Source organism: Sebastes fasciatus, chromosome 20 (genome assembly GCF_043250625.1).
Source record: "Sebastes fasciatus isolate fSebFas1 chromosome 20, fSebFas1.pri, whole genome shotgun sequence".
Lineage (NCBI taxonomy): Eukaryota > Metazoa > Chordata > Actinopteri > Perciformes > Sebastidae > Sebastes > Sebastes fasciatus.
Window position 1 is genome coordinate 12,037,649 of NC_133814.1, and position 25,170 is coordinate 12,062,818.

Consider the following 25,170-nt stretch of genomic DNA (forward strand, 5'->3'; position numbering starts at 1 on the left):
GGCATTCATTAGCCGAGCTCAAGGACCAGTGGGAAAGTCAGGTCTGATCTAACAAGGCCGACGCGCAGCTGAAGTCAGAGTGCTGATTGTTTCTGTTCTGTTGCTGAGGTAGCAAATGGTTTACTCTTTTCATATCAGTTTGCAGTACATGTGTGCTTTTCATATTTGAATAAGCTTTGCCCTGATATGCCCTTGTATTTCTGTCTTCTAAGGATAAAAGTGGTTTGAATAACTTCCATGCCTGAGTGGCTCAGATTAGTGAAATTGTACATGGTGGTAAAACAAGTATTTTAGCAGTATGGTTGAGAAAACCACTGGGTAATAGGTCATACTAATTCATAAGTACATCCATAAATAACACTTTAAAACAATAAAAAAGGTTTGCCAGTAGGGATGCAAGCCAAGTGGACGTGTTGTTAAGGGCTCAGGATGGCACAGGGAGGTTTGTTTAGCTGGAATTATTTCTGCTTTCTGCTTTCCATGTTTCTTGCTGAGCTTATATACAACAGGCATTCTTCAGTAAGATTTTGTATTAGTAATTATATTGTCATCATAGTTTAGTGGAGGGCTAGGAGCAGTCCTTGCATGTGTATTATTGTGCACCACTTTGCAAATATCCCCAGCAACCTGTCAGGCACAGCAGGAAGGTATTCATGAGGTATTTGCATGCGTGTTCAGCTGTATGCTAAGAATGCAAATGTTTCCTCCAGAATTATTCCAGGATGGGATATTGGCCAGGTGCACACACACATGTGCGTCATTGTGTGTGGTTTGAATATGAGCATCGTGTAATGTAGAATCTTAAAGCAGAATACAAAATATTATGGGGTGGGAATCAGCAGAGGCCCCATGATACGATATTATCACGATATTTAAGTCACGATACGATCTCATTACAATTTTAAACATTTTGCGATATGCTGAGTATTGCGATGATATATTGCGATTTATTACCGTTTTTGAACTGCAAATGATGCAGTTTGTCAACATTTACTTTATCTAATAAGATACAGCTTTCACTCTGTTCATCTCAGAGTTTTCATTCACATATCTTGAGGTCAGCTTAATATCACGATATTAAGCTGTATTGATTTTTTCCCTACCCCTACAAAATATAGTGTATTGTATATCAACTTTTAAACATATTTCAACCACAAACCCGCAACAAGCGCTGCCTCTACCACTTTTCTGGGTGAGACATCTTTTTCAGGAGAACCATTTTGACGTAGACGTACTATTAGAAGGTTGATTTGCAGTCTTTAGATGTCAAGTCAGTGTCCAAACATCTGATTTACTGTAGTTTAGTGGGATGTCATGACTGTGTTAGGAACACTATACGACCTACTGTTCTGAATGCAGGTACTATTATAACTAATTTGATGAATACCAGAAAGAAATTATCCTTAAACATGAAATGTCCTGCAGGCATGTGCCAAATCTGAGAGTTCAGTGATTGAAAAGATCTTTCTAACTGGTTTCACTCACTGGTTTTGACCCCAATTCTACACAAAAGCCATACTGAACTGCATTGTGGTTGTGTCTCTCTTGTCAGTCGACACTCCCAACCCCACTTTGGCCAGCCAGCCACCCTCCCCTCACCCGCTGCTTTTATGTACTGCCCCTCTAATCCACAATGGAATGTCCCATGCCCTGAAACGTCCCCTCTCTTGAGTTCACTTTTTGTGTGTTAATGTTATATTTCCCAAGATCATTCTGCCTTTATTATTCTTCATCATCTTTTGCCAACCCACTAGGCTCATGATCATGGCTATCAGAGTTTTGTTTGAGGAACGGTTGTGAAATCCCCTCCAGGAAAGACTCTCACCAAAGGGTATTCTTCTCCATGGGGTTATGCACAACAGCGGTCTGTGTGGAGGCGGTCAGGCGTTCCCCGGCACTGATTAGACACAAATAGAGGAAACATAAAAACCACAGAGTGCCTTCGATGCTCCGCTAAGCAGCGGAGCTGACAGAGTGGCCTTTGAGTTTAGTATTTGTCTGCCTTTCCATTGTCAAAATAGAATTATTGCATAAAAATGATTGTCTATATAATACCGCAAATTACATTTTTAAAACAACAAAAGACAAAGAGACAAAGAAATGTCTCCCAAAGAAATAAGTATTTAGGGCAGAAATGGAATATAATATTAATAAGTCTGTTTTCTTATAGTGTATAAGCATGTGAAAATAAGAATCGTTGTGTTTTTGTAACCTAAAGGCCGTTACACACCGGGACCTTTTTGTTTTTGTGCGATTCATTTGCACGTCCATGTATATTTTTTTCGAGGGCTGTCAAAGTTAACACATTAACACAACTTGTGCTTTTACAATTGTAGTGGGCTAAGTTTTAAAACTAGAGTGAAGATACTGGCATCATATGACACTAAAACACCTAAGGAATTCATTGGTACCAACCATGTCATACTAAGGAGGCTAAATAACGCTCCAAACTTATGCACAATTTTGGCGAGGATAAACTGGCATGGCTATATTCAAAGGGGTCCCTTGACCTCTGACCTCAAGATATGTGAATGAAAATGGGTTCTATGGGTACCCAAGAGCCTCCCCTTTACAGACATGCCCACTTTATGATAATCACATGCAGTTTGAAGCAAGTCATAGTCAAGTCAGCACACTGACAGCGGTTGTTGCCTGTTGATAAGAGTATTAAATACTTGACAAATCTCCCTTTAAGGTACATTTTGAACAGATAAAAAATGTGCGATTAATTGCAATTAACTATGGACAATCATGCGATTAATCGTGATAAATATTTACATCGATTGACAGCCCTAATTTTTCTTATTGTTGTTTTTGTCATAAATACTTTCACACAGAATGTGAATATTACGTGGCGAAAAAGCAACATACGTTTTCTGAGAACTAGGTAGATTTTTCTGAGCTTACGCACCGCTAATAAAGGCATCAACCAATCAAGTTGTGCAGAACAGGTTGAGTGGCGCCTATATTTATGAAACAGCACCACAGAGGCTCCGTAGACCGAACCAAGACGACAAACTTTATTACTCCTTTCAACCGTGACAAAGCCAGCGCAGACCAGATCCACTCCTTCCATTCTTACCTTTCACAATAAAACATATAATATTTTCAGGACAATATTTCGTGTTGTTTATTCCTCACTGTGTAAAGGTATTTGGAATGAACCGTTTATATCTAAGCCGTTTATATCTACATCTTCACGGAGCCGGCCTCCAAACACTGGCTCTAGATAGGGCCATTCGCGTTTTCAAGTTTTTGCGTCGGCCACCGTAGTTCTCCTTCACGCTTGGCACACGGGCTAGTTGGTTGCAATCTGCAACCTCACTGCTAGATGCCGCCAAATCCTACACACTGCACCTTTAAGAAGACATTTTTAGCTTGCCTAAACTTTATGCCAGTAAACTCCGTAATTATATGTTGCAAAACCACCCATGAAAGAAAACAATAGAGGCGGTCAGCTGTACAAAGTCAAAACAAGAATGGGTACATAAACTGATAATCCAGTGCACAGTGTTTGCAACAACATTAAATTAATTAAGTAAAAATGTGGCCAGTTTAACAGCTGCGGAGGGGCTTTCCCAGGGTCTTGGGGCAAAAATACAAGCAAACTGAAATTATATTCACCTGTAGTTTTTAGGTTAGACCTAGGAATAGCCAACAGGATCTGCTCAAAAGACCTGAGGGGCCTGGCACTGCTGTACAGATGTAGGCCATGGACTGCTTCCACATTATAGTAGTGCTCTCTGGTTTGTTTTGGCTCTTCATCCTGCTTGTTCAGTCGTATGTTATTATAGTATACTGGCCCAGTCTCTTACTGCAGACGCAGTAACTAATAATAATCCACTGCTTATTATAGCAGTTATGTAAAAATGTCACCAAGACCACAGACATTCATAGTTAATTTCCTATCGCACGTCAGGTTCACACCTCGCCCGGCTGAGGTGTCTCTGAATAGCTTCATGGAACAACATTATATTCTGTTAACTGCGATGCGCCATTGTGAAACTAAAAGATGTATTCTTAACGCCCACCACTGACCTCAGCCACACAGTTCACCAACCCTTCTCCAGCCTACAGTATCAACCGTATGGAAAGGTTTAGCATAGCAGAGATGGAAGTTGGATGAGCCTCGAATCCACATGCTAAACTTAACATCACAGTGTGAACCACCCTCAGTTAGATCAGCCACTCCCCTCCTCCTCTCTCTAAGTACAGCTGGGCTTAATTCACCAAACCCAGATCATAAGCCACGGGGGTTGTCGCACTCCAGTTTATTAGAAGTTTCAGCCTTCTCAGCCTCCTGAGTCAGAGCTCAGCGTTGCTAAGCAGATCAACTTGTTTTTATGTGTAACCGATATAAAAACGTAGTGTAGAAGAGAGAGGCCCGCACACAGAATGGAAGTCTCTGCGAAACGACCACGTTCACATTGTGTGCTTCGTTTCTCGAGGAATAAAGCGAGCTGAAACCACAGAAACCTCACCCGCCATACTCTCAGGCTCCTTCCCAGCTCGTTTTGTCAGTGATACACGCCTTAAATTATACTGTAATAATGGGGTTAGTATAAGTTTGTGACGGATGACATTTGACTTAGTCTATTATTTGTGTGAATAGATTTCGTTCGCTCGGCGCCACCAGTAACTCATATCTAGTTCCCAGGTCTTTGGGAGCTAGATAACTAGTAAGAATTAAATGGGGCAATGTGCCAAGGAATTCGTACAGGTGAAGTCTCAGATCAGATTTAGTTTCACAAACACTAGGAGTCAATTTTCAATAAAAAAACAACATGTTGCTCCAAGGTGCATTGTTGTTGTTTTTTATGCTCTGACGTCCTGTAGTTACTGAAGGGCACATCGGCCTGTTGCCAGGTTACCGACTGTAAGAATATACAGCATGTAGGTGCACTTATGTAACCCATCGAACTGCTGAGTGCAGCAAAGGCTTGCCTCACATTATATACTGTACATGCATGCATTTTAATTACTTTAAAAAGTGTCTGTGTGGTGAAAACACTTCGTCTGCAACTGTAACGCTTTCAGTAACATTTTTATTTCTTCTATATAATAAAGTTTGTACCCTTTGCACACTTTAAAATCCTGGTACACTCACTATTGCCCGGAATCCAATAAAGTCAGAAAAACACTTGACGTCTGCAAAAGCTGATTTTCTTCAGGAGGTCAGAAGTTGGTTTTATTGCTGACTTTTCGCTCCTGTAATCATAATCTTTGGAGTACATGTAATTCAGCAGTTCTTAGTCGTTTTATGTAGCTTATGTTCAGCTCAAGTACCGGCTTGATGTTTTGCATGTGCTTTTCCATTGAAGTCAGTATGCAAACTTTGCAGTCAAGTCATTTTCCCGCTTGTGGGGAAAACTCCCCCTTACATAATCTCTGACATAATCTTGAAGCATTTAGGCAGAACAAATGACAGGGTTATGGGACAGGGATTTTCTTCTGTTGCTATGATGAAATTAATGTTTTGAATGTCACTTCTATCTTTCAGGTGAAGGATCTGACCAAGTTTTTGGATCCCAGCGGAATGGGAGTGATCAGCTTTGAAGACTTCCACCGTGGAATCACTGCAATCAGCAATGGAGGTGAGTCATGAGTTTTAACCCTCTTATATGTAACATGTCTTTAATTGTTTTCCCCTTTTAAGCTCTTTTATCTACTGTTCCCTTTTTGTGGACTCAGTTGGCCCTGTTGTGTAAGACTCTAGGGGTTCTACATTTAACGATCCGTGAAAACTACCAACATAAAAACGTCCCACTTTTTTACATGTGTAATAAATACAGTAAGCTTTTATTGGACATATTTATACTTGCATCACAAATCAAAGAGCTGCGACACATGGTGAACTCCATGTTCTACTTACTGATGCTGGTATTTTATCTGGCTGTAGTACTCCATGTGTAAGAGCACATTTTCTCTTCTGTTCTTCTTTTCTATTTTATTTTTGGCTAACCTGCCATTAACCTAATTCTCTGCAGCGAGTTTTTGCACCTACATTTAGTCTCCAGCATCTGGCTCTATCTATCTGCATCTCCCACAGCGCCAAATATTGTTGTCAACACAGTATGTTCACATCCATCGCTCAGCTGACTTGAGGGATTTTGAAAGGAAAGGCAGAAGACTGACCCAAATTCTTGCTAACTGGACTCAAAATGCTGTTATTCTGTCTTTAACCACTTTGCTGCCCTCTTGTTCCACTTTATAGGCTTTTACAGCTGTAAGTTGTAAAGACTCAGCAATGTATTTCTCTCCTAAAATGGGAACAATTTATAAGCCTGTCTTGACAGTTATGTCACCTCAGCACAGCAGTAAATCTAATCTAATCTAAGTCTTGAATGATGATTGACTTTAAATGAGGACTATTTTCAATGGTCATAACAGTAAAGTGAAGTGTACATGATGGATTTAGACTCCACAAAGTGACATCATTACAAAGAGTTTCAGCCCCTTCGGCAGTTTTTACAGCACACGCTGGTTGTGTTGACACACCGCACAGGTTGTGGTGACGTCACCTCGACCCGCCCAGCCTATTGATTGGAAGCACTCTTTCCCACTCTCTTTCTGGGTTGCACAGCTCCCGTTACACTTGCCATTAATAAGTCATGCGCTGGAAAGCATGAGATGCACAGGCACATGGGCTTGTTGGCGAGGTTTCAGAGCGGGGAGTGGCAGAGAGATGAGGTTTGTGGCAGAGAGTCCTATTCACCTAAATTATTTACTGCCCTCTCTCTCGTTCTCTGCCCCGGCCTCTCTGTTTCACCCTCGTCACGAGTTGCAAAACTGTGTGTTGTAAAGTCAGATTACAGAGACCTGCCTGTGACAAGCTGTGCATATATATCACCAAAAAACATAGGCAATCTGAAATAATTGGCTTAATAGACATAAACAAATACTACGGTTGTCAATCAATTAAAATATTTGATTGCGATTAATCGCATGATTGTCCATGATTAGTCGCCTTTTTTATCTGTTCAAAATGTACCTTAAAGGGAGATTTGTCAGGTATTTAATACTCTTATCAACATCGGAGTGGGCAAATATGCCTGCTTTATGCAAATGTATGTATATATTTATTATTGGAAATCAATTAGCAATGCAAAAAAATTACAAATATTGTCCAGAAACCCTCACAGGTAATGAATTTAGCATAAAAGTGTGTCAGTGTGCTGACTTTACTATGACTTGCCCCAAACTGCATGTGATTATCATAAAGTGGGCATGTCTGTAAATGGGAAACTCGTGGGTACCCATAGAACCTATTTTCATTCACATATCTTGAGGTCAGAGGTCAAGGAACCCCTTTGAAAATGGCCATGACAGTTTTTCCTCGCCAAACTTTAGCGCACGTTTGGAGCGTTATTTAACAATCTTTCCAAAAAGCTAGTATTACATGGTTGGTTACCATGGTTACCAATGGATTCCTTAGGTTTTCTAGTTTCATATGATGTCAGTATCTTCACTTTAGCTTTAAAACCGAGACCGCTATAGCCACCCAAATATTGATTAGGTTAATGCGTTAAAGAAATTAGTGGCGTTAAAACGAATTTACCTTAACGCATTATTATCGGGTTAACTTTGACAGCCCTAATAAATACATACAATTTATTAATCCATCCAGCCATTATCTGTAACCGTTTATTCTATTCAGGGTCGCGGGGGGCCGTAGCCGATCCCAGCTGACATCGGGTGAAGGCGGGGTACACCCTGGACAGGTCGCAAAACTATCACAGGGCTGACACATAGAGACACCCATTCACGCTACAATTTAATAATGAATAAATACATTTTAAAATAAATGCAAAAATAAAAACATTTAAAAGTTCATAAAAACAAATAAATAAAAGGGAAATTAAATAAAAGAGTAGATAGATAGGGGAATTGATACATAGGTAAATAAAAAAGAAGCTAATTAAAACAGAAATATCAATTTCTGTCACATTTTATCAATAAATTATTGCCTACATTAATTTTTGTATATTTATTTATTTAAAGAGTAATTTATTTATTTATTCATTTTTGATTTTGACAGGTTCCGTCCTCCATATCATTGAAGTTGTTTTGGTTTGTTTTGGTGGCTAACCCACACATCATGTAACCATGACGCCATGGGTCAGAATCCAGCCGGGGATCTGTTGTCTTATGTTCCCGTTACTCACTCTCCTGTCTTTTCTGCCTCCCCGTCTGTGTTTTTCTGTGTGATGAGCAATGTGGAGAATGAATCAGATATTTTCTGCTGGAAGATACTTTCCCATTAGTGTGTGAAGAACAGACCTCTACTGTAACTTCCCAGGTCACTCACACACTACTGACAGAATTCCACTGTGCTTGTAAAGGTGGAGTGTTTAGATGTCATGTTCTCTACCACAGTTTTCTCCACCACCTCTGCTGTAATCAGAGGGCAAAACCTGCTCTTCCAGCTCCCAGCCTGTGGTCTAGTTTCATAATAAATGTCCTCGCACTCCACCTTCTTTTTTTAAATTTCATTTCTGCACCACTTGTTACTGGCAAGGGTTACCTTTAATAAAGGCAGGCCCACAGGCGATGGAAATGCCTTGCCCCCTGTAGTGGCTATGGCATGTCTGGAACAACAAAAGTTGGTCCAGAAAATATCTCTGTCGTCTGATATTTTGACATTACGCCAGGAGACTGCAGGTGCAAACAGAAGCCAGCTTCTCTTTTCACTTAAACGGCCTTCAATGTGTACGAGTCTCGAAGAGCAACGGGTTACGCAAGACCAGGGGGCACAAAAACCCTTGGGTCTGCTGTCGGGAACACTGCTTGTGTTCTATTCTCCCAGTAGGGTGCTATTCAAAGCTCTGTTTACTAGATACAGGAGCCACGGTGGCTCCATCTTGTTGGTTCGTCTCAGGTTACACTGCTTGTCTACGGGTGCTCTCAACAGAGGCCTTTATTGACAGATTTGAATTGGATATGGGTTGCTCTTGTCCTTTTTTTGTTGTTTTGTTTTGCCCATACACTTATTACATGACATTCTATAGCCCTTGAAATGAGAGTGTATAAGTTACACAATGTTTACTGTCGCATCACGCTTAGATTGCTGACTGTAAATATGCCAGAGTAGGGCAACAAGGACACACACGCTAAACTGTGCTGATTTCATACTTGAACAAATGCATATCAGTTTGTCAAACACATTATTTACCATCGATCTGTTAGGAGTGGAGTCACATTTCTTCCTTTAATATAATAAAGAGAAATGGAAGACTTATATATATCTGCAGATAAAATTGCCCTGTTTCATGGTTAACAATAAACTCATGTTTGGCTGTCAAAGTCGACTCGATAATAACACGTTAACACAAATTTCTCTTAACAGCACCAATTTCTTGGTGGTGCGATTTCTAATTAATCTCTTAAAAACTAGGCCGCCTATCTTTCGGAGGTTGTAGCGGGCTCAAAATCTAGAGTGAAGGGCGCCCCGATAGCTCAGTTGGTAGAGCGGGCACCCATTTCTGCATGTCCCCCCCTCTCTCTCTCTCCCCTTTTCTAGACTATCCACTATCCTATCAATAAAGGCTTGAAAATGCCCCCCAAAAAAATCTAGAGTGACGATTCTGGCATCATATGAAACTAGAAAACCTAAGGATTCCATTGGTACCAACCATCATACTAGCTTGTTGTGAAGGAGGTTAAATAACGCTCCAAATACGCTACATTTTAGTGAGGAAAAACTGGAATGGCTTTTTTTCAAGGGTTCCCTTGACCTCTGACCTCAAGATATGTGAATGTAAATGTGTTCTATGGTTACTCACCCCACGACTTTATGCTAATCCTATGCAGTATTTGGCAAGTCATAGTCAAGTCAGCACACTGACACACTGACAGCTGTTGTTGCCTGTTGGGCTGCAGTTTGCCATGTTATGATTTGAGCATATTTTTTATGCTAAATGCAGTACCTGTGAGGGTTTCTGGACAATATTTGTCATTGTTTTGTGTTGTTAATTGATTTCCAATTATAAATATATACACATATTTGCTTAAAGCAAGCATGTTTGCGTAATAGTATTAAATACTTGACAAATCTCCCTTAAGGTACATTTTGAACAGATAAAAAATGTGTGATTAATATGATTAACTATTTGAATCAATTGACCGCCCTAATTGATATATAAAACATTCAGTGATAATGAAATTTCATTAAACAGTATATTAGTATTATACTGTATCAGGTGTATCAGATAAGTCTGAAATTAAAGTCACAGGCCTACATTAGCAGGCACCAGTTTTCAGTAGGATGAAGAGCCCTGGTCTACCCTGTCGCCATTGTCAAATCATAGATCATCTTAATGACTTTGGCAGACATTTAAATGAACATTTTAATACTGTTAACCAGAGAGTGGGACATGAGTAAATTAATATCCAAGATCATTATCATTATGTGTATTTCAGAATAAATACTTAGAGGCTCCTGGAAATTTAATTCTGCACTTCACAATGCAAAGGCATATTTAATAATGAAAAATGCATCTGAATTATCAAGCATTAAAATCTTGATTGTAGGGGTTTTCATTTTTAGTCCAATGTTTTACAAATAAAAAGAAAATTAATAACTGTAACAATGGATTGTTCTGGTCTATTAGTACTATCATAATACATTTTATAATATAGGAGCTGTGACTCCTTCTGTTTTCATAATGGCTGTTTGTTTGCACATGGGCATTGGTACTGTACACACCAGTCTTGTGTTTGTCGAGCCTCCTTTACTGTTTGACTTTATGTGTTTGTTCTGCGCACATTAAAACCCGCCTTCTTCCTCTCATATCTACAGGTCCGGAGCCACAGCTCTACAATGTAAACTACAGTCCGGGCGATGGAGCTGTGGGCTGTCCAGAGGAGTACGATGAGGTGAGTGTATACAGTAGTAGTTGGTAGTTGTGTATGTGGTCCAGTTGTGCCTTTCGGTTCCCATCGGCGCACACGGCAGCACAGCGCGAAGGTCACAGGCTGAACTCCCCGTGCACTCTTCACTCTTCCCACTGTAATTCACAGAGTGGCTTGCAGAGCTATCATTACCAACTCTGTGAATGTTCCACAGCCTGAACACCCTGGTTCGGCTGACACTAAATAGCATCTGGCTGGCTAGGCTTTTGAGTATTCTCTGACAAATATTGAATTAGCTGGAATGTGGAGTTTTTTTCACATGTGTGTTTTTACAGTCGTGGTTAGCATATCTGGGATTCCTGTCTCCTCTTGTGCACGGAACTTGTATATTTAACCATCATTGTTGCTGGCCTCCACAAAATGTTTCTGCTATTGTGTGCACTTTGAGCACTGCTGGACTATGACTGTTGTTTTAGTGGCTGTACACTGCACAGTATCAGCTCCCTCTCTTGGTATGGTTTAGAAGTGCAGGCCCAATGTAGTCAAGAGTGCAAATGGGTCCACTTCAATCCATTTCATGGGCTTCATGAGTCGATAATTTCATGATAAAATCAGGCATCCGTGTGAAATACTTTGGTGGAACGAGCAATGCATTCCTGTGGATTTTTATTGAGACTAGTAAATCTAATACAAGCGACACTAACACCATGCCTGATGTTACTGTACATTCTCGTTGGGTTTAATGACGGCCCCCAAAGCTCCAGGACACAGTGAAGGCCTTGTTTAAAGTTGTTCGTCACAGAAAATGGAGACATTTCATATATTATAATGGATAGGGTACCATCAAGTTGAGGGTGAAATTAAGATAATTGGAGTTTACGGTAAATGCGTAATGATCCGTATATTAAATTGCATGTGTCCAAAATAGTAAACTGATAAATAGATCTTCCTCTCCTGCATTTTCTAATAGATCCTGAATGATGCATCTGTCGAGGTTAATTATGTTTAGTTACATATGATCATTCAATAAACCGTGAAAGGGATTTTTTTTTTTTAACCCAAAGAGACCCACCATAGACCCGATTTGTCTTTTTTAAGGGGGACAGAGGTCTTTAGGAGGAGAAAGCAGGTCAAATAGAAGTGATGTATATAAACTGAAAGCAGGGAACCTGAAGATTAATTTGAGATGCTCAGCTCAGCACGGCGTGTCAAGTTGTTCTAGTCATTAATCAGAAGTAAACATTAATTAATTAATTAATATAAATTGTGAAAGTGTATAAGGGTTTGGAACATTGTGATAGAAGTATATGATGGTCATTCCCATGCTCTATTATGTCTCATGAGTGGTTGAAGCAATTTTTGGTGCAGATTTGGTGCTAAATTTAACCATTTTTTACTACCTGAGAATTGATCAAAATAATCAATAATCCCTCCAAAATACCACATTAAGGCACCAAGACCTTGAGGAACACGATAGATAAATTCATACTGTGATTTGGTATCAGTCATTTAGAGATTTCAGCAATGATTGCATTTTTCTCTTTGACTGTTTAGGGACCCCAGTATGCAGAAATATTCAATACACAATTTTTAGAATAGTTGAAAATAACACATTCGTACTGCATGGTTTCTGCCCAAAATTGCATGTGATTATCATAAAATAGACATGTCTGTAAAGGGGAGACTCGTGGGTACCCATAGAACCCATTTTCATTCACATATCTTGAGGTCAGAGGTCAGGGAACCCCTTTGAAAATGGCCATGCCAGTTTTTCTTCGCCAAAATTTAGCGCAAGTTTGGAGCGTTATTTAGCCTCCTTCACGACAAGCTAGTATGATGTGGTTGGTGCCAAAACTTTAGGTTTTCTAGCTTCATATGATACTAGTATCTTCACTCTAGTTCTAAAACTGAATCTGCTACAGCTGTTTTATTCAAATATTACCAAAACTAACTAAAAAAAGGCCACTAACAATGTGTAAGGTCCAGTGAAGTGTCTTTGCTGTTTACTGGAACCCGTGAGCAGAGTTTTGGGGAAGTTTGTGTTTATGTTTGAAGTAGACGCCACACCTGTGCCCATGGCCTTGTTTTTCCCCCCCGAGTTTCTGGCAGAAAAAGGGTTCCTCTCTCTCAATGGCTGCGCTGTTCTAGCCCTGTTTGCTCTCAAAACAGGCAAGGTGAGGCTGTTCAGCCGAGGCCTGGCATGAGAGAAAAGCAACGCCCCGTCCGCCCCGTTTTTTTCCTTTTTACTAAATATTTTCTGCCGTTGCTAAATTTCACATTTCCATCTCACATTTTTTGATTCTTAAATAGAACCATGTCACAACAGTACTACAGGTTAATATGCACCTACTCCGCCTGTCAGAGCTTAACAGCATGTTAGTTTTTCTGTTGGCACACAGTCAGACAGTTATGACTTTGGTTGTTGTGATGTATAGCCCTCCTTCACTGTGCAGTGTGCAGCACTGAAGAACATGGCTTAATGATTTAAACGGTCACACTGAGCCAGGAAGCGTAGCTCCCGGGAGCCAGGAAAGATTAAACAGTTATTCAGCTGATCGTGTGGTGTTTTAAACTCAGGTCTGCCGGGTAGAACGCTGGTGGATTGAGCATTACAGCTGCTACTCTTTGGACTTTGCCTCTGTCTCCTCCCCTCTGACCACCCACCGGAGCTGAACGACGTGTTACAGTATTTTCCTTTTTTTTTTTTTTTTTCAAAAGTGCTCTCTCTCCCAGAGTGGAGGTGAGGAAACATTAGTAGTTATTAGCTCTCATGGCAGGCCAGCTGTCCTGTCAGTGAGACCGTCCAGAGAGAATGGTTCTGGGCATGGTGGATAGCCCTCTGGGCCCGGTTGCTTCTCCTGACGCTGCATTTATAATGGTACGTTCTGCTCTCCAACGTGACTCACCTGTCTTGCCTTCATTATTGCTTCGCAGCTCTGACACCTGATAGCTTCAGAAGTTTTTCTTCTTTTTGGCATAGATGGGGGGTTTTGTGCTTGAGCATTTGGTATTTGTCACTTGGAAAGCCTAAAGCTTGCTAATTGTGATTGAACTTGTTGCTTAGAGGTGTTGATGCAGCAGGTTTTGCTTGGAACAGCCATCTGAATCACAGCAGACAGTCTCTGAAGTCTGTTTATGATTTGTTTGGTCGTTGGCGTCGGTAACTAACTGGCTAGACCTGAAGATCCAAAATAGACCGTCTTTGAAATCTGTGTTTTTTTCACACTGTTTGATGAACCTATAGGTGTGCTGTCTGCCTCTTTGCTCCACGTTATCGCAAATAATCCTGATTTGAAAATACACCTGATGCCATTTAAAAGCCAGAACCAGAAGTAATCAATGCAAAGTCTTGTTTATCATTATCATGATGTTTAAAGATTGTTGAGCACTACTTGTTTGTTTGTGCAGTGTTGCTGTAGTGGAGCAAAGTTTTCAATTTTTAATCAGAAAATACAGCATATACACTCAGTTCATGTTGTTACCATGGTGAATTATTCAGATCAGTATGGATTTGTCCTGTTTACTGCTTCATAGGCATGCTGTAATGTGTTTATTCAACATTCTGTTTCTGTTACCGCAGCAAAATGAGGTGACAGACAGCGCGTACCTGGGCTCCGAGAGCACTTACAGCGAGTGCGAGACCTTCACAGATGAGGACACGGGGGCCCTCGTACCCCCGGAGATGCACGAGGAAGTGGAGACGGACAGCGGCATCGAGGCCACGCTGCACGACCCTGAAGACGGCGGAAATAGGTCGGTATAAATGTCACCTGGAACCATATACACAATGTACAATTTGCATGTCAACACGCTCATATTTCCTGGATACATAAACGTCCTCTGCTGTGTTTGATGCTGTGAAGGCGAGTTGCGAATGACTTCCTTCCGTGACACATCATCAACTGTAATCCACTTGTCATGAGATCAACGTCATAATGCTGTTCGTAATCGCTGCTGCTGGCTGTGGAATTTACCGTAAATGTGTGTCAAATCTCCAGCCAAGGGTTAGCCCCGGAGTTGCCCAGCGCTGACCTTTCACACAGAGCACGTGGTTCGCGAGTCTTGCCGGCCCAGCGCTGGATCACTTGGGTTCTATTTGGGTCACCAGACAGACAGCTTAAACAGAGGCAATACACAGCCACCACTTTATTGACCTTAAACTCCTCTGGACACACTGTCAGTCACACATACAGCATCTTTACTCTTCTTCTGTGTTATGTTTCCTCCGTCAATTGAATGCAGCTCCTCATGTACTCCATGTGTCGTCACAGGCTGTTTGAGGCAACACTTCACACAGTCAAGAGACATCGACAGTTGATGTTTTTCTGTACGTCTGAACAGGAGAGCTCATTTAGAGAGAACTTGAAATGTGCACAGAGTGAGACCTTGAACACAGAAAAAAGCCCTTCCACCATTCTTAACTGGAGTGTGAGTGGATCATCATTTGTGTCGGCTGAAAAGAGACTTGAGATCTGCTCATCCTCTCTGAAGTCTCAGTTAATGGCATAAACTATTCATGATCGCAGTGAGTGAAATATATTTAATGTTAACCTTTGACAGCCGGATGTGTTTTTCAGGAACCACTTGGGTTCTTTTCAGGGCTGCACGGTTTAGAAAAAATATCTTAATTGCGATTAGTTTGACTGATATTGCAATATGATTTGCGATATTAGAGGGAATGATCATTTTTACACCATTATTCTCACTGTCATTGAAAAACATATTGAAATGATTATGGTGTGATTTTTTTTTTTGGGGATCTGTACCAAACAAAGATGTTTTCTTAAGTCTGTAGAAATATGATGTGTAGGCCAGGACATCTCTGCAGTGCAGCACCAAATTATGTAATTTAAAATGGTATTTTGACACACATTTCACCTTTAACAAATATTGTGATCTTAACAAATGCTGCGATTTGAAAATTGCAGTAGGCCATATTGCTATTTCAATAAAATTTTGATTAATTCCGCAGTCCTAATTCTTGTCATAGTTTTGTCACAACGTTTTTCATTTGTCTTTTTGGCTCACGGTTGCTTTGGACTGGAGTCGGATTATTTTATTCTTTTCTTATAATGTTAAGTGGAGGTTAATATGATTAGCTTTGTGCACTGGAAAGTCCCCAGTTATCCCAGCCCCCCCTCACTGCCCGCAAAGCAGTCAAAATAACAAAGGTTATCCTCTTTACTGACTACCATTGAATTCCAAAATCTATTGCAAATGGACTGGTGTGATAAGTTTCTCACAGCTGTCAGTGTGTTTCACAAGTCTTTTGAAAATGTATATATTTAAATCAGAAAGGGTTGGCATCATTAGGATAATTAGTATTGACTCTTTGGTAAAAATAAGCTCCATTTAATTCTACCGACAAATTAGCACCAGTACATTTGATAAGAACAGTTGTAGTGAGTCATTTTGGACCAGAAAAAACAGTAACAAACTGTCTCTGTGCTGCTGGGATCCATTATTTGCATCAGGAAAGTATGATGAGTAGTAGATTTGGTATATTTTAGGGTGCAGATCAAACCCTGATCATGAACCCAATTTCTCTGTTTTTGATTGGTTTTGCGATTTTATCCTGATTTAAATTCCCTCCATTCTCTCTTAGAGTTAAAGAGTTGTTTATCAGATGAGGTCTATATGGCTGTGCACGAATGTTCTTGTTGATATAGTATTGGGGGTAAACACGAGGGAGGAAGTGCACTGAGAACTGACTGAGGCCTTATCTGCTGACGCTGTGACCCATCTGTCCGGCTTGAAGGCGGCTTGGTGGTGGTCTGCCTGACATGGATGTGTTTGGACTTCCCATTCCATGATTGAGCCTTGAATTCCAGGAAGTGTTGAGTTAGCGCTTTTTTTTGTTGCTGTTTTTCCCTCTTTCTTTCTGTGGCGTGGGCGGATCTCATTCTCTGCCTCTCCACTTATTCATACCATCGGGAACCTAACACTATGACCTTTATATTCTCTCATTTCGCGCTAAGTCACCCCTCTGTTAATGGAGATATGTTCCTATGAAAAATATGGGCATGTTTGTCATGCACAAACCTTTAAGGGGTTTTCCAAGTCCCAAACAGTGTTGTACTTACAGTGATTTAACATTGATTGTGAGTAAATGCAACCAAAAGGTCAGTATGTAAACAGAGATTTTGCCATCTGTTTGCCCAGCTAACTGTAACCATATTCAGGGTAGGAGTATATGCTATGCACTGGACTGGGGATTAAGAATCTAACAGGATTAGCCTCCCCCACCCCTCCTCCGTCCTACCCGTGTCCCCACACACACATTTGGCCCTTGGACGGTCAGCAGGACTGTCTGTTGGCCGTTTGCTTAGCCTCAAATCTGATTAACCCACTCGTAGGCCACCCTCTCTGGTAGTCTTTTGGGTGGCACAGACGATGCAACATCAGTCATGTGGCACCTATAGGCAGCTCATTAGAACCACAGACTTTTCAAAAAGCAGACCCTTTTTTTTTTTGTTTTCTCCAAACTGGAGAGCGGTGGTTTTTTGTTTTAAATCGGCGTAACCTGTGAAACTTCAGAATTCCACTCTGGTTGTCTGGTGTTTTGACTCCGGCTGCTCCACGGCTCACACGCCAGGGCAGCGGAGGGCGTTCAAAGATGCGTTCCCTCTCGTCGCCGTCCATCTGCGTGAGGGACCTCAATATGGGGCCAAGTAGTAAGAGTCTGAGTACAGGGTAAGTGACTCCGAATATCAGTTGTGTTACTGTTTAACCAACCCAATGTTTGCACAGGACATTGCTGCAGCTGAAACTGCATTGTTGTCGGGTTAAAAGAGACTGAGGATGACGTGTAACACTATATGATTTTAGGTTTTCACTCCGTAAATGAAGGTGTTGTTATCGCTTTGAATCAGGCAGATGAATGTCATTTGTCTTGTAAACAAGCCACATGGGCTTTGTCATTGTGCGCTGAGAAGGCAAAGCTTTTCTGCTGATCTGGACATCCTCGTCCTGTGTGTGCTCAAGGCATCTGCCGGACAACAGGAAAGGCCAGCTTTCCAGCTTTCCTGTTAAAGGAATATCAAAGACTTTATTTACCGAAACTTCACAATTCACAGCGAAGACTTCCAGATCCACCCCCAGTAGAGTTTTGTTGAGTTGTGTAAGATAATCAGCCAATTATGAAAGCCACAGTCGCAGCCCTTTCTGTCAGCGCAGTTAGGGAACATCTTTTAAGCTTGACCCGAAGGTTCGTCTCACGTGTTCTCCAGTGTTCCCATTGTGGTAGTGCATTACCAGCCAGACACAAGGCACTCTGTTTCAGCCAAAGCAGACTTTGGGATTAATGTGAATTAACAGATTACCTTTGAAGACAAGTGATCGTCAAACTTGTCCAGATTGCCGCTCTTTCTGGGGGGAGATTAATTGTTCTTGTTTAGGATTTACAGTAGCCTTGGCTCTAGTCATTTCCAGGCTTCTGGGTCCAACACACCAGCAACTTTTTAATCCAGATAAATCACGATATGATCTTATAAACATTTTGCAATATGCTGAGTATTGCGATAAAATATACTGCGATATATATCGATTTATGACCTGTTTTCAACTGCAAATTAAGCAGTTTGTCAACATCTGTTCATCTCAGAGTTTCCATTCACATATCTTGAGGTCAGAGGTTAAGGGACCCCTTTGAAAATAGTCATGCCATTTTTTCCTCGCCAAAGTTTAGCGTAACTTTGGAGCATTATTTAGCATTCTTACAAGAAGAGGACAGGCTAACATGACATGGTTGGTACCAATCGATTCCTTAGGTTTTCTAGTTTCATATACCAGTATCTTCTGAGCCCTCTACAACCTCTGAAAGAAAGAATAGCGTCCGGGCTCGCCAGCGGACTGTCGGATTGTTAAAAGGTTAATAGTTTATATAATAAAAGATCGATACTTGACGTCTGTGTATCGATACAATATTGCCACGCAAAATATTGCTATACTATGCTGTATCTATTTTTCCCCCCGCCCTAATAGCATGTCTATTCTCTTTGAATGAAGTCAAAAGTCGGGCCTTGTTTGGTTTGGCTGAGATTGAGTTTTTTGTAAATGGATGGTTACGTGGATGTTTACACCCAGTCGGACGTCCATTTTTATCCCATCTAAACTTGACACATTTCCCTCTATTTTTGGCTCGGGGCCTGAAGTTAACTACGTTGTTGCTGTTGTTGTATACACAAGTGAGCACACACACACACACTAACCACAGTAATCCGTTCTCATGTGCCCCCTCAGGTTTTCCCTGAACTCCGAGCACCATAACCACTCGCTGGTGACGGTCATCGGCGGAGAGGAGGAGCACTTTGAGGACTTTGGGGAAAGCAACACCTCCGAGTTGTTACTGGAGAGCGGCGTGGAGGGGACCGAGGTGGGGGGCGAGTCCCCTCTCGCACAGCCGCCTGAGCAGATCAATGGCTCCTCACTGCTCTCTCCCAGGTATGAGCTTGTCTTCCCTACACAACTAAACAAAGTTTAAACTTTTTTACTCTAATCCTGTATGACGTCATTTTGAAATGTAGACAGCCTGAAGATTATTGTATGCGAATATCACTTTCGCCAGACTTTCTTTTTTATCAACCCCGTCCCGATAAGAGGTGTGACAGTGATGCATTCTCAGCTGTATTGTCCAGGTCTAAATGTTCCTATTTACATTCTTCAGAGCAAATGTTTCTCTTTCAACAAAAGACACTGAGGTCAAACGTTGATAAGAGGTATCTGGAGACGTCCTTCCCGCCCTTATCTGCCTCCTTTTCTTGCGAAGGGCGAAGATAAAGGAAGTGTACACCAAGTTCATTCCTTGAGTCTGTTGCAAAATATTGAATGATGTGGATATTGGGCTAAATCCTGTCTCTAAGAACTGTGCCTCCTTTCATTTGCCCTTGTTGTGTGATCCCTGAGTAGTCTTGAGTAAATGTTTTACTCTCACACAGTTTAAGTCTTAAGAGTGGCGCATGTTGCCAAGCCTTCTGGGACAAACAGAAGGTGAATGTTTTGTTGCAGACACCCTGAGAATATCTAACAAGCTTTGCCTCTGGGCTGCAGATACAGGTTGACTTTAGCAGTGTGAAGTGTCCGACAAACATGAAAATACAGTCAAATGTCTACACATACACACACACTCCTCTCTATGGCACCAGCCTTTTGTGTTCTAGCCTTTTCCCAGTCATGTTTTTCCAGCCCTCCTCCTCTGTTTTCATCAGAGGCTAAAAGCCGGATAATGCGTAATTCCCACTTGGGTGATATTTCCGTGATTTGCCTTGCCAGGAAGCTCTTAACAACTAACTGCCTACTAGTTTGTTTTGCCCATTGACAATACGGAAATAAGCTGGTTTTACTGGATTGGCACTAATAGTAATAATAGAGGTACAACCTTATTGTTTAGGTTTTTTATGTTTGGATACATAAAAGTCAAAAAGGATGTACAAAATGACTAAACAAATACAGGCTATTTATGCATCCTCAAATCAATAATCAAACTGTATTTATATAGCACCTTTCACACAGGTTAGTGCAGTTCAAAGTGCTTCACAGATGACTGAACAGCCGAAAATAGGACAAGTGTGGACTGTGAAAAGAGAAAAGAACAAAAACAATTGAACAATTTGATAATTTGAGACCAATGCAAGCGAGACAATAAAATGATAAAAAGGTAATAAAATATCATTAAAACCATAAAAACAGTAATAGTTGTAAAACAGTGTGAAGTAAAAACTAGATTAATGAAATAACAGTAAAATATAATAAAATTATACAAATTAAATACAATAAGATAAGTGATTAATAAAACAACAATAAAATATAATACAATTATACAAATTAAATACAAAAAAATAAGTGATTAATAAAATAATAATAAAATATAATACAATTACACAAATTAAATGCAATAAAATAAGTGATTAATAAAAAAACAAGAAAGTATAATAAAATTATACAAATTAAATAAAATAAAATAAGTGATTTAATAAAATAACAAGAAAATATACAATTTTACAACTTAAATACTGTAAAATAAGTGAACAAAATAATTAATAAAAATCTTAATCAAAGCTCTGGCTGAAGAGGTAGGTTTCAATCAGTGAATCACATACTGCATGTGAAAGATAACATGGCATACAAGTTGGTGGTGGTTAGGCTTAAAAAAAAAAGAAGTCATATCCAAAAAAAAAAAATAACTGCTTCCCACAGACTTCTCCCACTCGGTGTGAATGCGTCACTGTGTTTTTTAGCCAACCGTGCTCATTGTTGGCGCATGTAGCAGTGCTGCCTACACACACGCCCCCACATTTATCTATCTACATATCACAGCGCTTTGACTACACGAAAACACGGCTGGGTTGCCTCTGTTCTACACAAAAACACGCATCGCTTTGAGCATTATTTAACAGAGTCATCCTTCACGCTGTCAGGGAGAAAAAACGGCGCAGTACAACAGCGCGTATGACCACCAAGTGACACTCATTCAAAGTCTGCCCCGCCATGTTTTCTGCCTACATAAACAGGAACCTGTGCCAGCGCGCTGCATAATTCAGACCCTGACTCGCTCCCTGAATGAACAATCAGCTGGCAGAGGTTATGTGAGGAGAGGGGCACAGACAGTGAAATGATCAGCTGTGTGTTTTTCCTTTGTTGTTTTTATTTATTTGACTTAACTGTCACCATTCTGTAGGTTTTCTGAGCTCGCGGCGAAGATGCCAAGGTTGAATAAACAACAATGTTTGGTAGCGAGGGAAAGAAAATCTTATCAGTTCTTTCTCTGAGAATGTTTTGTCTCCTTACACTATCCAAAAAAACAAATCACAGCCACACTGCAGTCTGTCTCACGTCTCCTTCTCACTCACACTTTGCTCTTTCAAACTTCTCCTGTGGTTGGATTTCACTAACACCGCCCTGCACCGCCCCCCAGAGGTGCTCCTGTCCCACCTCAGCTCACCCCCGCTTCTTTGTCCGTCACTCACCACTACTTCCTCCACCTTCTTCCTCCCCTGTTTTCCTCTATTCCAGTGCACCTGCTCCTCTCCCTGACTGCTTTCAGAGCTTCCTCAGGGAGGAGGCGCTGGACTTTTTCTGTAGCCAGTGTCACAAACAAATAAGTCGTCTCGAGGACCTCTCCACGCGCCTCAATTTCCTAGAGATGACTAGGTAACTAGTCATTCACAACCCACTCCGACTACAAGCTGTGTGAATGTGTTTGCAGTGCTGATTAGATCACAGTATCATGCATGTTCTCATGATGTGTGCATGCTGTGTTGGACTGGCATCAACATGGTGTTATGTTACGTTACAGATTGTACTCTCACACATCCATTGTGGTTCATTTTGTGGGTGTGTTTTAAGCCCACTCTTCCAAATCCTCTCTTTTTGTGTGCGAGTTGCAGTGTGTTAATATTTCACATTTAGTATTTAATCATTGATGGAAAAACTCTCTGTGGATATGAAGCACTTTTTAGACGGCGATAGCCAGCTTCCTTCCCATTCTTACCATTTGTACAAATTATGATTTGTCACTCATGCATAATAAACATTTTGCGCATCTGAAAAATAAGCTTGATTGTACAAATATATAAAACAATAAGCCCAGGTATCACAGGTGAGTATTTTCTGCTTCTCCATGTCATTGTCCTCATGCTTCATTTGAGTTGTTGCAGAATGACTGCCGGTAGTGGAGTAAAGCTTTCCAAAGAGCCTGCTTTTTATCGTAACAGACTTGCTGATCCAGGATTACTGACCAGTAGCTGTATTACAGAAACTTAGTAATCCTATTTGATGTGTTCAGTAACTGAATTTGCAAAAAGGGCATGATTCAGAAATTTATAAATCTTTAAAACTTTAGTTTTTTTTAAAGTTTCTGTAATGCTGGTCACAGGTCAAAACTGATCCTAAATCAGCACTTGTTAGACACTGTTAATACATGCTGTTGTGTTTGCGTTGCTGTGATGTGATGTGTGAATATCTTGTAGCTTTAGTTTCAATGAAAATTCAGTGATTTATCAGTAAAGAACCACCTCAACATTTTCTGTGGGGCTCCTCTACTACCAGAGAGAGGAACAAATACCAGGAGATGGTGTCTCTTTCCTTTATCCTTTTTCCCTCTTCCTGACCCTTTTTCCTGACCCTTCTTCCTGTTGTTCTGTCTCCCCATCCAGCGCTGGCAAGAGGCTGTCCAGCAAGAAAGTAGCAAGGTAAGCCAAACAGCTGCTCTGGTTTCAGTGTGATTGTTATAGATGGTTATGTTTGGCATACAAAAAACATCAATTTGTCAAATGGGAACTGGCTCTAAGGATTAGTTTTTTTTCTCCCTCTCTGCAGACATCTCCTCCAGAACAGCTCGATGACGCTGGACACTATGAGCGACTTGACGCGGGACATCCTGGAGCTCGCCGACAACGACATCACAGACAAGGTGAGAGCTCGTCTGTCAGTTAAGGAAGTTCATCTTTTTCAGCAACACCTGCTTTTTCACATCCCTCTGGTTACGGACATTCATACCTGCGAGCTTTCCACAGTTTCCACCTGTTACAGTAGTTGTTAAAGCAAGAGGGGAGCATTTCATATTGGCATTTCAGCAGATACATCAGTACTGTTAATGCATTATAGTTGATTACTCTTACACGTGTCACTGACCTTTTAAAACGTGCGCTTTTTCCCAGGTGCTCCTCCTGGAGCGTCGAGTGGCGGAGCTGGAAAAGGAGTCGGAGTCGTCGGGGGAGCAGCACACGCGGCTACGCCAGGAGAACCTTCACCTGGTGCACCGGGCCAACGCCCTGGAGGAGCAGCTGAAGGAGCAGGAGCTCCAAGCCGACGAGCAGCTAGAGAAGGAGACCCGCCGTCACAAGGAGGCCCTGATCAAGCTGGAGAGGGAGAGGGGGCTGGAGCTAGAAAACCTGCAGGCCAGGTGAGCAGAAAAGACTGCTTATGTTTACAGTATCTTTGATGGAAGCATGTATAAAGTCTGCACATGCTGCCTGGTTTATTAAGCACAGTTTTGTCCCTGTGTATATCATTTTAATGAGTAACAAATGCCTATAAACAACAAGAAATAAGATCTAATTGACACCAGCTATTTAAATGTTTTTGATACTTTTAACTGGATATTTACAACAAAATCAGTCAGTGTTTGATACCCTGAGAAGATTATGCTTTTTGGTGTTTATTGTATTGGATTTAATGGTATATCAAAAACACATTTGTTCATCATGATGTCAGTGGTTCACATGTTGTTTGTTGGATGGATCATGGCTCTACACTGCCACCCTCTGGCACTAATCTGCCACTGAATGTAAGCTGTTTCCCTGTGGTATAGCGCTGTTTACTATCAACAAACAGCTTCAGTTGTTACTTCGTGGCTGTACTGTAGGTTTCTGATGTGAATTTGCGTTTTGTTTCTCAGGCTGCAGCAGCTGGACGAGGAGAACAGCGAGCTGAGGTCCTGCGTTCCTTGTCTTCGAGCAAACATCGAGAGGCTAGAGGAGGTGAGAGCGACGATGACTCATCTCCTTGGTTTGCCTTCGTTGTTCCATTTCTCATCTCACTCCTCTTCATCCTCACCTTTTTGTTTTTTAATTTTCCAGGAGAAGAGGAAGCTGCAGGATGAGACGGAAGCCATGTGCGACAAGCTAGAGGAGGAGACGGAGTCCCGTAGGAAGATGGCTGACAAGCTGAGCCACGAGCGCCACCAGAGCCAGAAGGAGAAGGAGTTAACACAGGAGGTGGGTCTGGTTTCTCTATGTACAAAATAAACAGCACTCTGCGTACAAAATACAACAGAGCGTCGAGCTTGACAACATCTCAGTCATGTGTCTAATGTTCCTGTCTAAATGAACCAAGTGTTTTTGCTTCCTAATAACTTTACTAACTGATATCTGTGGTTTGTTTGTACCTCAGCTCATTGAAGACTTGCGTAAACAGCTGGAGCACCTACAGCTCTACAAACTGGAGGCCGAAGCGAAGAGAGGGCGCACACCTGGAGCAGGGCTGCAGGAATATCAGACCCGCACCCGCGAGGCTGAGCTGGAGCAAGAGATCAAACGACTCAAACAGGTATCCTCAATTTTCTGCTGTGTTTTCTCTTTCTATCACTCTAACCAGACTGTTTTGAAACGGAAGAATGATGTACGATCCGGCCCTGTACTGTTTTTACGATGCGTTATGTTCGACTTAACCCCTCCAGGACAACCGCACCCTGAAGGAGCAGAACGACGAGTTAAACGGCCAGATCATCAACCTGAGCATCCAGGGAGCCAAGAACCTGATGTCGGCCTCCTTCTCCGACTCTCTAGCTGCTGAGATCAACAACGTGTCTCGTGTAGAGGT

At 41.3% G+C, this 25,170-nt stretch overlaps 1 protein-coding gene across 3 annotated transcripts in view; it reads left to right on the top strand.

The window, feature by feature from the left end:
* The window catches only part of rab11fip3 (RAB11 family interacting protein 3 (class II)), a 35,469-nt gene that overhangs the window by 5,650 nt on the left and 4,649 nt on the right, over positions 1-25,170 (top strand). Inside the window, exons 2-13 of one of the 3 annotated variants that reach the window (XM_074619003.1) lie at positions 5,501-5,594; positions 10,799-10,875; positions 14,432-14,604; positions 19,093-19,293; positions 21,862-21,999; positions 23,004-23,039; positions 23,167-23,260; positions 23,508-23,752; positions 24,248-24,329; positions 24,429-24,566; positions 24,742-24,897; positions 25,028-25,168. In XM_074619003.1, coding sequence (XP_074475104.1) covers positions 5,501-5,594; positions 10,799-10,875; positions 14,432-14,604; positions 19,093-19,293; positions 21,862-21,999; positions 23,004-23,039; positions 23,167-23,260; positions 23,508-23,752; positions 24,248-24,329; positions 24,429-24,566; positions 24,742-24,897; positions 25,028-25,168 — 1,575 coding nt within the window. Of the gene's footprint in view, positions 1-5,500; positions 5,595-10,798; positions 10,876-13,538; positions 13,730-14,431; positions 14,605-19,092; positions 19,294-21,861; positions 22,000-23,003; positions 23,040-23,166; positions 23,261-23,507; positions 23,753-24,247; positions 24,330-24,428; positions 24,567-24,741; positions 24,898-25,027; positions 25,169-25,170 lie in introns of those variants that run through there. The other 2 variants (XM_074619004.1, XM_074619005.1) reach the window with 2 other exon arrangements.